Here is a 12,689-nt window from a genome sequence, read left to right on the forward strand (position 1 = left end):
AGTGAAGGTAGTCAAAGAGTACAAACTTCCAGTTATAAGATGAATAAGTTCTGGGAATCTAATGTACAGCATGGTGACTATAGTTAACAGTTCTTTATTGTGTACTTGAAAGTTGCTAAGAGAGTGTTCCTTAAAAGTTCTCACCAAACACACACACACACACACACACACACACACGCAAAGGTAGCTATGTAAGGTGACGGATGTATTAACTAACCTTATTGTGGTAATCATTTTGCAATATATATGTACATCAAATCATTGTGTTGTATGCCTTAAACCTACACAATGTTATATGTCAATTATATCTCAGTAAAGCTGGAGGAAAAAGGTGTAACTGGAATCCCTAAGGAGAAAAGAGAGATGGAGATGGAAAAAATATTTGCAGAAATAATGGCTGAGAAATTTCCAAATTTGATGAAAACTATAAAGCCACGTATCTAAGATACTCAAGAACAAGAAGCATGAAGAAAACCACACCAAGGTACATGATAATCAAATTGTTTAAAACAACGATAATGAGAAAATCTTAAAAGCTGCAAGAAGAAAATAACCATGTGAAATAAAGAGAACCAAAGATAAGGATAACAGAAGATTTCTCGTCAAAAGTACAAACAAGAAAACAGTGCAGCACATCTTTAAAGTATTGAAAGGAAAAAACCTGTGAATGAAGAATTCTGTATCCACTGAAAATGTTTTCAAGGTGAAGGTGAAATAAAGTCTTTCAGACAAACAAAGCTGAAAGAATTCATCACCATCAGACCTCCACTACAAGAAATGTTAAAGGAGGTTCTTTGGGCAGAAGGAAAATGATACCAGATGAAACTGATATCTACACCAAGGAAAGAAGAGCATTTGAAATGATAACTGTGTGGGTAAATATATGACTTCTTTCCCTTATTATTTAAATTTCTTTACAAGATAATTGGCAAAAATAATACCAATGTAGTGTAGCATCCATACCATATGTAAGAATAAAATATATGACAGCAATATTACAAAGGGGGAAAATGCAAGTATACTTTTGTAAGATTGTCACACTAAATGTGAGGTAGTTTAACATCACTTGAAGGTAGACTGTGATACATTAATGATGTTTGCTGTAGACCCTGAAGTAACCACAAAAATAACAAAGAGTTATAGCTAATATGCCAGCAAAGCAGATAAAATGGAATTATAGAAAACATTCAATTGGGGCCGGCCTGGTGGTGTGGTGGTTAAGTTCACACACTCTGCTTCGGTGGCCCGGGGTTTAGGGGTTCGGATCCTGGGCATGGACCTACACACCGCTCATCGAAAAAAAAAAAAACCAAAAACATGCTGTGGCAGCATCCCACATACAAAATGGAGGAAGATTGGCTCAGATGCTAGCTTGGGGCCAATCTTCTTCACCAAAAATAAATAGATAAAAAATAAAACCACACTCTATTTAACAAAACCAAACAAAACAAAAAACATTCAATTAGTCCAAAAGAAGGCAGAGAAAGAAAATAAAGGAACAAAGAATAGATGTGGGATATAAAGAACAAGATGACAGATTTAAACTTAACCATATCAGTAGTCATATTAAATATAAGTATCTAAATATCCCCATTAAAAGGCCAGAGATCATCAGATTGGATAAGAAAGTAAGACCCAACTGTATGTTGCTTACAAGAAATGAACTTTAAATTTTAAAACAAAAGATATAACATGTTCATACCGATCAAAAGGAAACTGAAGTGGCTATATTAATATTAGGCAAAGTGGATTTCTGAGGAAAGACTATCACTAGAGCTAAAGAAGGTCATTTTGATAATGGGATCAGCTCATCAGAAGGAAATAATAATCCTAAACATTCATGCACATGTTGACAGAGATTCAAAATGCACAAAGAAAAACTGGTAGAACTGTAAGGTGGAATAGATGAATCCACAGTTAGAGATTTCTGTACCCTTCTCTCTATAATTTATATAATAAGTAGACAGAAAATTGGTAAGGATATAGAAGATTTGAACAGAACTATCAACCAACTTGACCTAATTGGCATTTATAGAACGCTCCACCCAACAACAGAATACACATTATTTTTAGGTGTACGTGGAACATTTACCAAGATAGATCATATTCTAAGGCGTAAAACAAGTCTCAATAAATTTAGAAGAATTCAAGTCTTACAAAGTATGTTCTTTGACTACAGAGAAATTAAATTAGAAATCAAGAACAGAAAGATCTCTGGAAAAGCCTCAAACATTTGGGAGCTAAAACATGCTTCTAAGTAATCTATGGATCAAAGAAGAAATCAAAAGGGAAATAAATTATTTTGAACTGAATAAAAATGAAAACACAACATATCAGAATTAGTGGGGTGCTACTAAAGCTGTATTTAGGGGGAAACTTACAGCACTAAAATACCTATTTTAGAAAGAAGAAAAGTTTCAAATCAATGATCTCAGCTAAGCCTCCTTAAACTACAAAAAGAAGAGCACATGAAACCAAAGTAGAAGAATGGAAATAGTAAATAAACATCGTTGCAGAAATCAATGAAATAGAAACACAATAGAGAAAACCAGTGAAACCAGAAGCTGGTTTTTTGAGATGGATAAAATGAATAAACCTTTAGTCAGACTGATCATAAAAAAATGTGCTGTTAGAATTAACATTCCAGTGTCAGAAAATTATACATTTCATTTTTATAAAGTTTTACGTTTTTAGATTATAAGTTGTTCAAAAGCACCAATTACTTTGTCTTAATTTGGGAATGTTTTGTTCTGTTTGAAAGACCTCTAATCCTTGAGAGAAAGATTCTGGGAAATGTTAGAGTTATGGCACAATTTTGTGGCTTAATACATTAAAGTTTGCCATGGTGGTGTGTGATATGTGTAGTTGAGTGTTGTGAAAAAGTATAAGTACATATCTGGTAACCAATGCATGTTGCTTTAGGATTAATTTTTGATGCATAATTTTAATTTTCTGATAACATGCTATTCTCGTTTTATCTGTGGTGAAAATGGAATAATGAATTATGATTTTTGCAGATCAGCATATAGTCACTGGACATTTTGGGCTTGCATTGATGCTTTTGGCACATGTTTGGGAGATTTACCAGCTTCCAGCCACTTTCCAGATCATTTTTGATTGTCAGTTTATGAACTCTAAAAATGGTTTTCTGTCGTTTTAAATCTAAAGTGATATACACACCTCCAACGGTCTGTGTTGTTGATTACCTGTCAATTGGTGTACCTACATGTACAATTTTTTTCCCCTTCCTTATTGTAACTAAGTTTCAAGAAATAGCCAAAACTCCTGTCGGTTCTAAGACCTCAAATTGTTGTTTGTGGATTAGCTTCTGCTGGTTCTTAATTCATCTTGGTTTAAAATGGGATTTTGGTCTCTGTTGAGGTTCATTAAAAAAAAATAATTATCCTCATTTAAAAATTTGAGAGATAATTCACATAAGATTCACCCTTTTGAAATGTACAATTTGGTAGTTTTTAGTATATTCATAAAGTTGTGCAACCATCACCACTATCTAATTCCAGAATATTTTCATCACTTGCAAAAGGAGGAAACCCCTAATAAGGCTGATTTTTGAGATTCAGATGCCCGGAGTAAAATTTTTTGAACCATCACCAAATAATCCTTTAACCAACAGAGCCCTCTCTGAAGGCCAAATTGCCATTTCTACCTGCTTCATTTTCATTATATCCCAGTTTATAAAAAAGTATTTTCAGTTTTTGGCAGGTTATCATATTTTTATTTCTGTGGAAAAAGTAGACAAAATAACTCAATAATTAGAGAAATTGAAGGTCATAGTACCATCACAAATTCTAAATAGCACAATCAGTAATATATTTTATGTCAGTTCTACTTATTATGCTTAATTTTCAGCTAGTCAAATATTGGCTGTTTTATATTGTTTACCCTAATCGAATAGGGGAGTCGCATTGACCTGGCTTTGAATCTTGACTCCTCTCCTTGCTAGCTATATTGTTTATCCACTCCAATATTTTGTTTGTTCATTTATATAATGGGACTAATAGTTCCTACCTGATAGGGTTTGTGTGAAAATTAAAGGAAATAATGTATGTCAGCCTCTTAGTGAAATACCTAGCAACACAGTAAATACTCAAAGACAGTTACCTTTATTATTATCAGGTCATATATACATCCTTGTTGACAAGATAGAAAAATTTGGGCTATGTGTTATTTTGATTTGTAGCTGGTTGTACCCAAAGAGAATTCATCAATAAATTTCTAGCTGGAGGTCTCTAGTAATATTTCTTAGGACTTTGCTCTTGACCTTCCTGATCAACATTTGTATCCTTAGATAAAAACACAGGAGACATAATTATCAAATTCATAAATGTTGATTGACAGATTAGGATTTCAGTTAAATCTCAACAGCCTAGAAAAAATGGACTGTAGCCAGAAAAATAAAATTTGGTAGGGATAAATCTAAAGCCCTGCATTTAATTAGTAAAAAGCCAATTACGGGAAAGAATAGGATGGGAATTAAACATTTCTGCTAAAAGTTCAAATGAAAAATATAGGGATGAATAGGTGGAGCACAGGGTCAGTGAAACTGTTCTGTATGATACTGTAATGGTGGGTACATGTCATTTTACATTTGTCAAAATCCATAGAACGTACAACATAAAGCGTGAACCCTAACTTAAACAATGGACTTTAGTTAATAGTAATGTATCAATATTGGCTTATCAGTTATAATAAATGTATCACAGCAATGTTAATAATAGAGAAAACTGTGTGAATGGGTGAGGGAGGTATATGAGGATGCTGTATTTTCTGCTCAGTTTTTCTGTAAAGCTAAAACTGCTAGAAAAAATAAAGTTTGTTAATTAAAAAATATATAGAGAGATATATATCACATTGAAATAAGGCTGCTAAAAAGAAAATCTAATGCAATTTTTGGCTAAAGAAGGTAATTCTGCTACTATACTCCCTGAGTATTTCCAAAGGCAGCTAATATGATGAATGGTTTGGAAACCACGTCATGAGAAGCTGAGAGAACTGTGAATATGTCTTTGGGGAAGAGAAAACTTAGTGGAGGCAGCGTGGTTGCCTTCTGATATTTGAGAGGCCCTTCGTGAAACAAGAAACAGATTTATTGCAGATACTGTAAGCAAGGACAATTGGTGATTGTTATAGGCCAGATCATCAAGTTTCTACTCATAAAAAAGGAGTAACCTTTTAACGGTAGATAAAGTGAGATGACTCACAGTAATGAGCTCCCTTCTAGTCATTGAAAGTATTCAAGCGGTGGCTGGATACTTGAAAAACACTCTCATTGGGACAGTGGTTTAATTTGATCGTCTCTCAGGTTCCTTATGACTCATAAGATTATATAATTCCTTGACCTTTGTCAATGAGTTCGGTTACTCCTGTGATTAACAGAGAAGGAACAGTATGTGAAAAAAATATAGCGCTTGGTGTCACTGTCAAATAAGAGAATTAGGATGCTTACTGCACACACACACATACACACATATACACACACATTATATATATAATGCCTCAATACATGTGTGTATATGTGTGTGTGTGTTTATATATATGTTTTTATATATAAATATGTATGTATATATGGATACATATATAAATGCACACATTATAATTTAAGACTAATTTCTGCCATGTGTGCAGTTTTACTTTTGGTGAAAAATACTTATTTCAAAATGATTTTTACCATTTTTTTTAAAGAATCATTTACCATTTTTTTTAAAGAATCATTTACCATTTTTTCCATTAACTTTTTATACCCAGTTTAGAAAGAGTGCTGACCTTTGCTTTGACTTCCTGACCACAGTGCTCTATCTTACTCACTGCTATCTTACTTGCTTCTTTGAAGAACAGGAAATTACCAGAATGATACTAATCATTTTAACCCAATACTGGGTTAACTGTTTTTTCATAGTTTTCATACTTATTGGATAATGCTATATTTATTCAAAAAATTTCTCTTTTATTGGTACCTGTTTTGTCACCTAAACGAAGGTTGATGAAGCAATTACATAGAAACAATTTAATGAATTTATTAGTTAATTTTTTGCTGAGGAAGATTTGCCCTGAGCTAAAATCTATTGCCAGTCTTCCTCTTTGCTTGAGGAAGACTTGCTCTGAGCTAACATCTGTGCTAGTCCTTTTCCATTTTGTATGTGGGTCACCTGCCACAGCATGGCCACCAACAAGTGGTGTGGGTCCGCACCCAGGAACTGAACTCGAGCCACTGAAGTGGAGCGCGCCAAACTTAACCCCTAGGCCATGGGGCTGGCCCCCAGAAATAATTTTTATTAGGGGGAAATTTCATACCCCAGAGTATAATTTCCTCAGTTTACTTTTAGTAAACAAACTTTTATTAAACACACATAACCTCTTGAGTTTTTTTACTTAAAATCGAGGATGGAAGGGGAATGGAAATATAAGGGGGATGAATTTGACATTTCTGTTCATCTGTATAGCAATCTTCTTGTTTTATTTTTGTTTTTTAAATCTTTCCTTATTCGTTTCTTCTTCTGGATTAATACTTGTTTTCTTTTTGACAGGCAGTGATGGTTTCAGAAAATTTTAATATAGAAGCTCCCGACTATTTGTCCAAGGAATCTGAAGTTCTCATTTATGCCAGACAAGATTCACAGTGCATTGATTGTTTCCAAGCTTTTTTGCCTGTGCACTACCGCTATCATCGGCCACATAGCAAAGATGGAGAAACGTTTATTGTGGTCAATAACCCTGATTTATTGATGTACTGTGACCAAGGTGAGGGTTGCAAGTCTTTTCTGAGGGTTGAAAATAAAAATGAAAGTATGGTGGCAAGTCTGAAGTCAAGGACAGGGATGACAAAAGCACGTTTCTTTTTTCTTTCTTTTTAACTTTTTCATTGTAAATTAAAGTACAGATATAGAAAAACTTCACAAATATATAGTTTAGTGAATTATTATGAGACCAATACCCTTGTAACCACCACCCAGGTCAAGATATAGAACTTTGCCAGCCACCCCAGCAGCAGCTCCATTTGTCCTGTCCCAGTCACAGCCTTCTCCCTTCCTCTCAGACTAACCCACTATTCTGACTTTCATCACTTCCTTATGTTTCTTTATACTTTTATCACCCAAGTGGGCATTCTTAGACACTATAGCTTCGTCTTGCCCATTTAAAAAAAATATTTCCATTAAATCTCTTAATTTACAGGTTTCCCCTCTCTCCCTTTGTTTAAAATTTATCTGTTGAAGAACCTGGGTCATTTCACCTGTAAAGTTTATTGTAGTTGGGGTTTTGGTGATTGAACTCATGCAGTTCATGTGACCTCTTTATTTCCTGGAAATTGGCAGCTCGTTCCAGAGGTGTGATCAGATGCAGGTTTGATTCTGTTGGCAAGACCATAGGTGGTGCTTTGTTCTTTTATGAGTAGGCATAGAATATCTGGTGTGTTTCTTTTTTCAGCCATTGATCCTCACTGCCCCTTTGCTGTTTCTCTTTCTTCATGCTGATATTTCAGGACTTGTAGCTGTTGGTGTTTTGTCTCCACTTGCATGTAGTTTGGTATTTGAGGGGATACTTTATCACCTAGTTTGGTTGTAAATGTTGTCCATGAGTTGTTGGTTTTGTGTGTAATTGTTTTTTTTTGTTTTTATGTGTGGATTTAAGTAAATTGAAAAGCTATGTTTTCGCCATTTTCAGTCATCCCAGAATCGAGACTTTTCTTTAAGAAGCCCCTTTCAAATTTTGGTTCTTTGTGCCTCTAAATTTGGGCTGATTAGAGTGTTTATGAAAGTCAGTAACACTGTTACTAAAGTAGGAAGTTTGTAATCATACATTTGCTGCCATCATATATTTCATGGTGAGAAAATAAAAAAGTGTTCAACTATGTTAACTTTGTTCATTCAACCTCGTTTTCTGTTTCTATTAATGGTACCTTTTACTTACCCTAAATAAAGTTGGGAAAAGTGCCCCCACTTGAGAGAGCATCTGGGGTTCTGGTATGATTTGTTTTTTTGGTCTGAGTTCTCTCTATATGGGTGGGTTTACTCTATGGAAATTTTTCGAGTCATATGCTCAAAATCTGTTCTCTTTTCTGAATATATATTTGAAAAAGAGTTTAAATTTTTAAAAAAGTGGCCCCTAGCATAATGGAATTTGTTAAGAAGTCATGCTCAACTTCTGCAGAGTCTTTGTACTTTTATAATTTCTTAAGCAGGCCATTTAAAACAGGCTGCTGAAATAAAACAGCATGTGATAGATGGGTTCAAATCATATGCGTCATATATTAAAATGTTTAAATACTCATAGCCCAACATGAAAGACTGGCCTGGCCTCTAGTGCAGAAACAGGTTTTCTGATACGATGTTCTACCACTTTTTCTCAGAGTTTCCAATTTTGAAATGCTGGGCTCAGTCAAAAGTGGCAGCTCCTTGTGCTTTGAAGAATAAGGATATCTGCCAATGGAACAATATGAAATACAAATCAGTAAGTTATTATTTTATGTTTTTAGATCATGCTGCCTCTTTTTAAACTCTTTCTATAATGTTTCTGCTACATTTAAGGGATTAGCATTTTATATTCGACCGTAGAAAGCTGTTTTTTGTTTGTTTGTAATGGTGTTTCTTTGCTGCTGATGGCAACAGTGTTTCCTCGTTTCTATGAAGTCATAGAATCATTTAATTGGAGGGCTGGAGATTTAGGGGTCGTCTCCTGCCTCAGTGGTCCAGAGCTTAAGTATGGCTCATATGCTTTTTAAAGGTATGGAATGGCAAAGAAAACAGTGGTGTGTTTATCTGTTTTTACTTGATCAGTAGAACTTTGCTTAGAATGTTTTACTAGTTTTTGAACAAAATAAATTAGTTGAACAACAAAATAAATTAGTTGACTTCATTATATTGTACAGAACAAGTGAACAAAAGGAAAATAAAACTCAAGTAGTATCATTTCAACTGTGATAAAGTTTCTAAACAGTTGTATTGCTATTATACATCTAAATTTAGGCTGTTTCAGTTTATTTTTATAGTTTTGACCTCCCAACTTCTTTTCAGTTATTAAATTAGGTAAGTATTAATCATTAACACTGGGTTTGTCTAAGGAGTCTACGGTTTTCTACTTACCTTCTTTGGTTAACACAGTCTACCTCTTTCCTCTCTTCGGAGTGGTTAAGTCTTTGTATAACGCGTCTCTTTTTTTTCTATCCTTTTGTTCCTCTTTTATGAGCTGCCTTTTAACTGATGCTTGTAGTATGTGTGTTTCTCTTTGTTCCTAATTCTCTTTAAGGCCCGTTTCTTTGGTGGAATGGCATAATCTATGTCATCATTTTTATGGTTTACTTTTACAATGAGTCAAATGAGGTGCAACAAAAGTACAATAAATTTAAAAATTTAAAGCAGCAGACAACATAGCTGTCAGTCAGATAAACATAAAGCAGATTTATTCATATGTCATATTGAGGATATTTAGATTTGAATTATTTTCCTTGTGGTCTGTCTCCTAGCTAGCTCAAAAAACAACTACGTACTTATGGTGAAGACTTCCCACAAAGCACTCCTATTTTGTGTTGGAGAACTTTCTTTGAACTGGCAGTTGGGAAGATGTGTGACTCTGCTGAGGTCTTAGGCAATGTAGAGTTGCTTTTGAGTAGATTGCCATTGCCGTATGGTACCTGAATTTTTTTCAAACTCTAAAATACATCTAGAGAATTGCATTTGATTTTCTTATGTGAATGAAGAGTATGATTAGTGTTTATGATGTATTGATTTTAAAAATAGGTAGTGTGCATTGCTACAATAAGTACTTACCCTATTAAATAAGTAATTACCCTATTAAAACATTTTGAATTCAGTTCTCTTCAAGACCGTGTAACTTGAAATAAAAGATTATAATTAAACACTTTGAATTTTTTTTCTTTACTTTGTGTTACATTTCTTGTTTATATATACCAGAGAAATAGGGGACCATTACTAAGGTGGTGATCAACACTAAGGCTTGTTTGTTTAAGACATTTTTTGAAAGATAATTTTCAGATGGCGCTTTGTTACAGATTGTGTTGGTAACATTTTTTTTTGGATGTGAAATTATAATTCAGGTATTTGTAGAAAGAAACCAAAAATAAAAGTATTCCTAAATTACCTAAATTTTAATGTTTTTACAAACCTATTTTTAAACCTTAAAATTTCCCAAAGTTTCTAATTGAACCCCTTTATCTTCAAAACCATATAGAAAATAGAAACTAAGTTGAACATAGAACATTCGCATTGTTAGTCAGTATCACAACTAAGTTGATGTTGTGGTAACAGTAAAGGACACATTCAGTTGTGTAATTTGTGAATAACAAACTTCTAAAAGCTTTTTTTTTTTTGAAGATTGGCACCTGAGCTGACATCTGTCGCCAATCTTCTTTTTTTCTTCTTCTTCTTCTCCCCAAAGCCCCCGAGTACATAGTGGTATATTCTAGTTGTGAGTGCCTCTTGGTTGTGCTATATGGGACGCCGCCTCAGCATGGCTTGATGAGGTGGTGCCATGTCTGTGCCCAGGATTCAAACCTGCGAAACCCAGGGCCGCCAAAGTGGAGTGCGAGAACTTAACGACTTGGTCAGGGGCCAGCCCCTAAAAGCTATTTTGGGAGAGAAACAGGAAAACAGAAAGGAATGGATACTTTAGTTTTATTGTTGTTTTAATATTTTCCCTTTAGGGCTTCAACTTAGAATTCTATATTCTAATATGAAACACAATAAGGAAATAAATCTTTATATTGATTATAGAGGTTGACATTGGGACATAGCCGGCATTTTTTTAAAAGAATACATTCAACTCTCTGTAAAAAGTAGAAAAAGTAAAAAATAATGAGAATTTAACATTTATTGTAGGAATTGAGTCTGATTCTGTTATATTAAATGAAATGTTGAATCTAAAAGAATCATTCAAACAATAATGTTACATGTAGTGTAGCACTGACAAAGATATTTAAAAGAAAAATTAAAAATCAAAGAAATAGTGGTCTCACCTTAGGATGTGCATTTGCAGTGTCTCTAACTTCTGTCTCCATCTCTCCTAGGTGCATAAGAATGTGACTCTGCAGGTTCCAGTGGGACTGACTATACACACCTCTTTAGTATGCTCTGTGACTCTGCTCATTACCATCCTGTGTTCGGCTTTGATCCTTGGGGCTGTTTTGAGATATGGCCATCTTTCCCTATAGGTTTTGTGCAGTTAAATGCTTTCCATAAACCTAAATAAGATGTAATTCATTTGTGACTAGAAGTATTCTTCTGGAAGTAGGTCATTACTTTTGTCTTTTGTTTTCATTTATGGCTGAAATTGTGTTTACTAGAAGGAATTTTGGCTCATTTTCAACTAATTCCAAACTTTAGTGCTCTATTGTGTAGACCTTTGATAATCCTCAAGCATCAAGTGCCAATAGAAGAAACTTAATTCTGTTAAATTAATATTTATTTTGTGAGAAGTGACTTTATCTTCATTTGATTTAGAAAACTGAGTACTTTATATATTACAAGTTATTCTCATTTTGTGAATAGAAACATTTCTCTTTAAGCTAAAATTGAGAAAATCATTATAAATAAGAATAAAATAATTTGGATAAATCAGAATTTATTTAAACATTAGTTTTATGAAAATATTAAAGTCATTTATCCAGAGTTTCAAGGAAAATCATTAAAACAGCTAAGAAATTATTAATATAAAAATTGATTATTCCTTAAAATATTTCCATTCTCCTTTTATATTTTATAATACTGCTTTTGAATATATGAATTGGCACAGGGCTTAATGAAACTAAGTACTATGATTTAGTTCTGATTTAGTACTGAATTTGTGAGGAAGATAATTCAGATTGTTTTGAAGAGTATATTTTATTAAGTTGTACATTTACAAAAAATCTTTTTTGCATCTTCAGGTGACTTTTTTTTTAAACAAAAGGTCATGATTTACTGTTTTTCTTTAGAAATTAGTAAATAAAGTAAGTGCCATAAGCTAATTAAAAATATTAAAGGGCAAGCACACTCTTCTATTTATTCAGGACAAGCATGTTCCAAAACAGAACCCAATAAACCAGGGTATGTTGGCATTGTTTTTTTATATAGAGTTATAGGATGTGATATATGTGTATGTATGCTATCGCTGCTTAATGTCCTAAAACAATCTGATGTTTTTATGGGAATAAATCTTTTATAATTTGACATGTATGGCTTGACTAGTCATAACAGTTCTTTTTGATGGTGTGTTTGAGAACTTATATATTGAAAAAGGCAACCCAATGCCATAAAGCAGAAATATTAGAGATCTTTAAAATAACTAAAATTTCAACCCAGTCTAGTTCCATACCTGTTTAGTGTTTTCTTATAAGAAAGAATTCCGTGTTTTACAAGCATTTCCTTCACAATGGGATTAATATAATGGCGCTGAAATAGAATTGTATGTCAGTTAAAATTCAGTAACATCAACAGACCATTTTGGAATATGGTTAGACAGGTGGGGGAACATGGTTCTATTTAACCTCTCAAGAGTATGTATGGGGGTGGATGTGTGTGTGTGTGTGTGTGTGTATATATATATATATATATATATATATATATAGTGTGTTTGTGTATATATATCTATTTTCTTTCTTTCTTTTTTTTTTGAGGAAGATTAGCCCTGAGCTGACATCTGTTGCCAGTTCTCCTTTTGCTGAGGAAGACTGGCCCTGA

At 33.5% G+C, this 12,689-nt stretch overlaps 1 protein-coding gene across 1 annotated transcript in view; it reads left to right on the plus strand.

Moving 5' to 3' along the window:
- Window positions 1-12,179, plus strand: part of PIGX (phosphatidylinositol glycan anchor biosynthesis class X) — a 33,708-nt gene extending 21,529 nt beyond the window's left edge. Inside the window, exons 5-7 of the mRNA XM_046659827.1 lie at window positions 6,546-6,759; window positions 8,366-8,466; window positions 11,039-12,179. Coding sequence (XP_046515783.1) covers window positions 6,546-6,759; window positions 8,366-8,466; window positions 11,039-11,182 — 459 coding nt within the window. The 3' untranslated portion in view covers window positions 11,183-12,179. The remainder of the gene's footprint in view (window positions 1-6,545; window positions 6,760-8,365; window positions 8,467-11,038) is intronic.
- Window positions 12,180-12,689: the final 510 nt, after the last annotated feature.

Source organism: Equus quagga, chromosome 4, assembly GCF_021613505.1.
Source record: "Equus quagga isolate Etosha38 chromosome 4, UCLA_HA_Equagga_1.0, whole genome shotgun sequence".
Classification (NCBI taxonomy): Eukaryota; Metazoa; Chordata; class Mammalia; order Perissodactyla; family Equidae; genus Equus; species Equus quagga.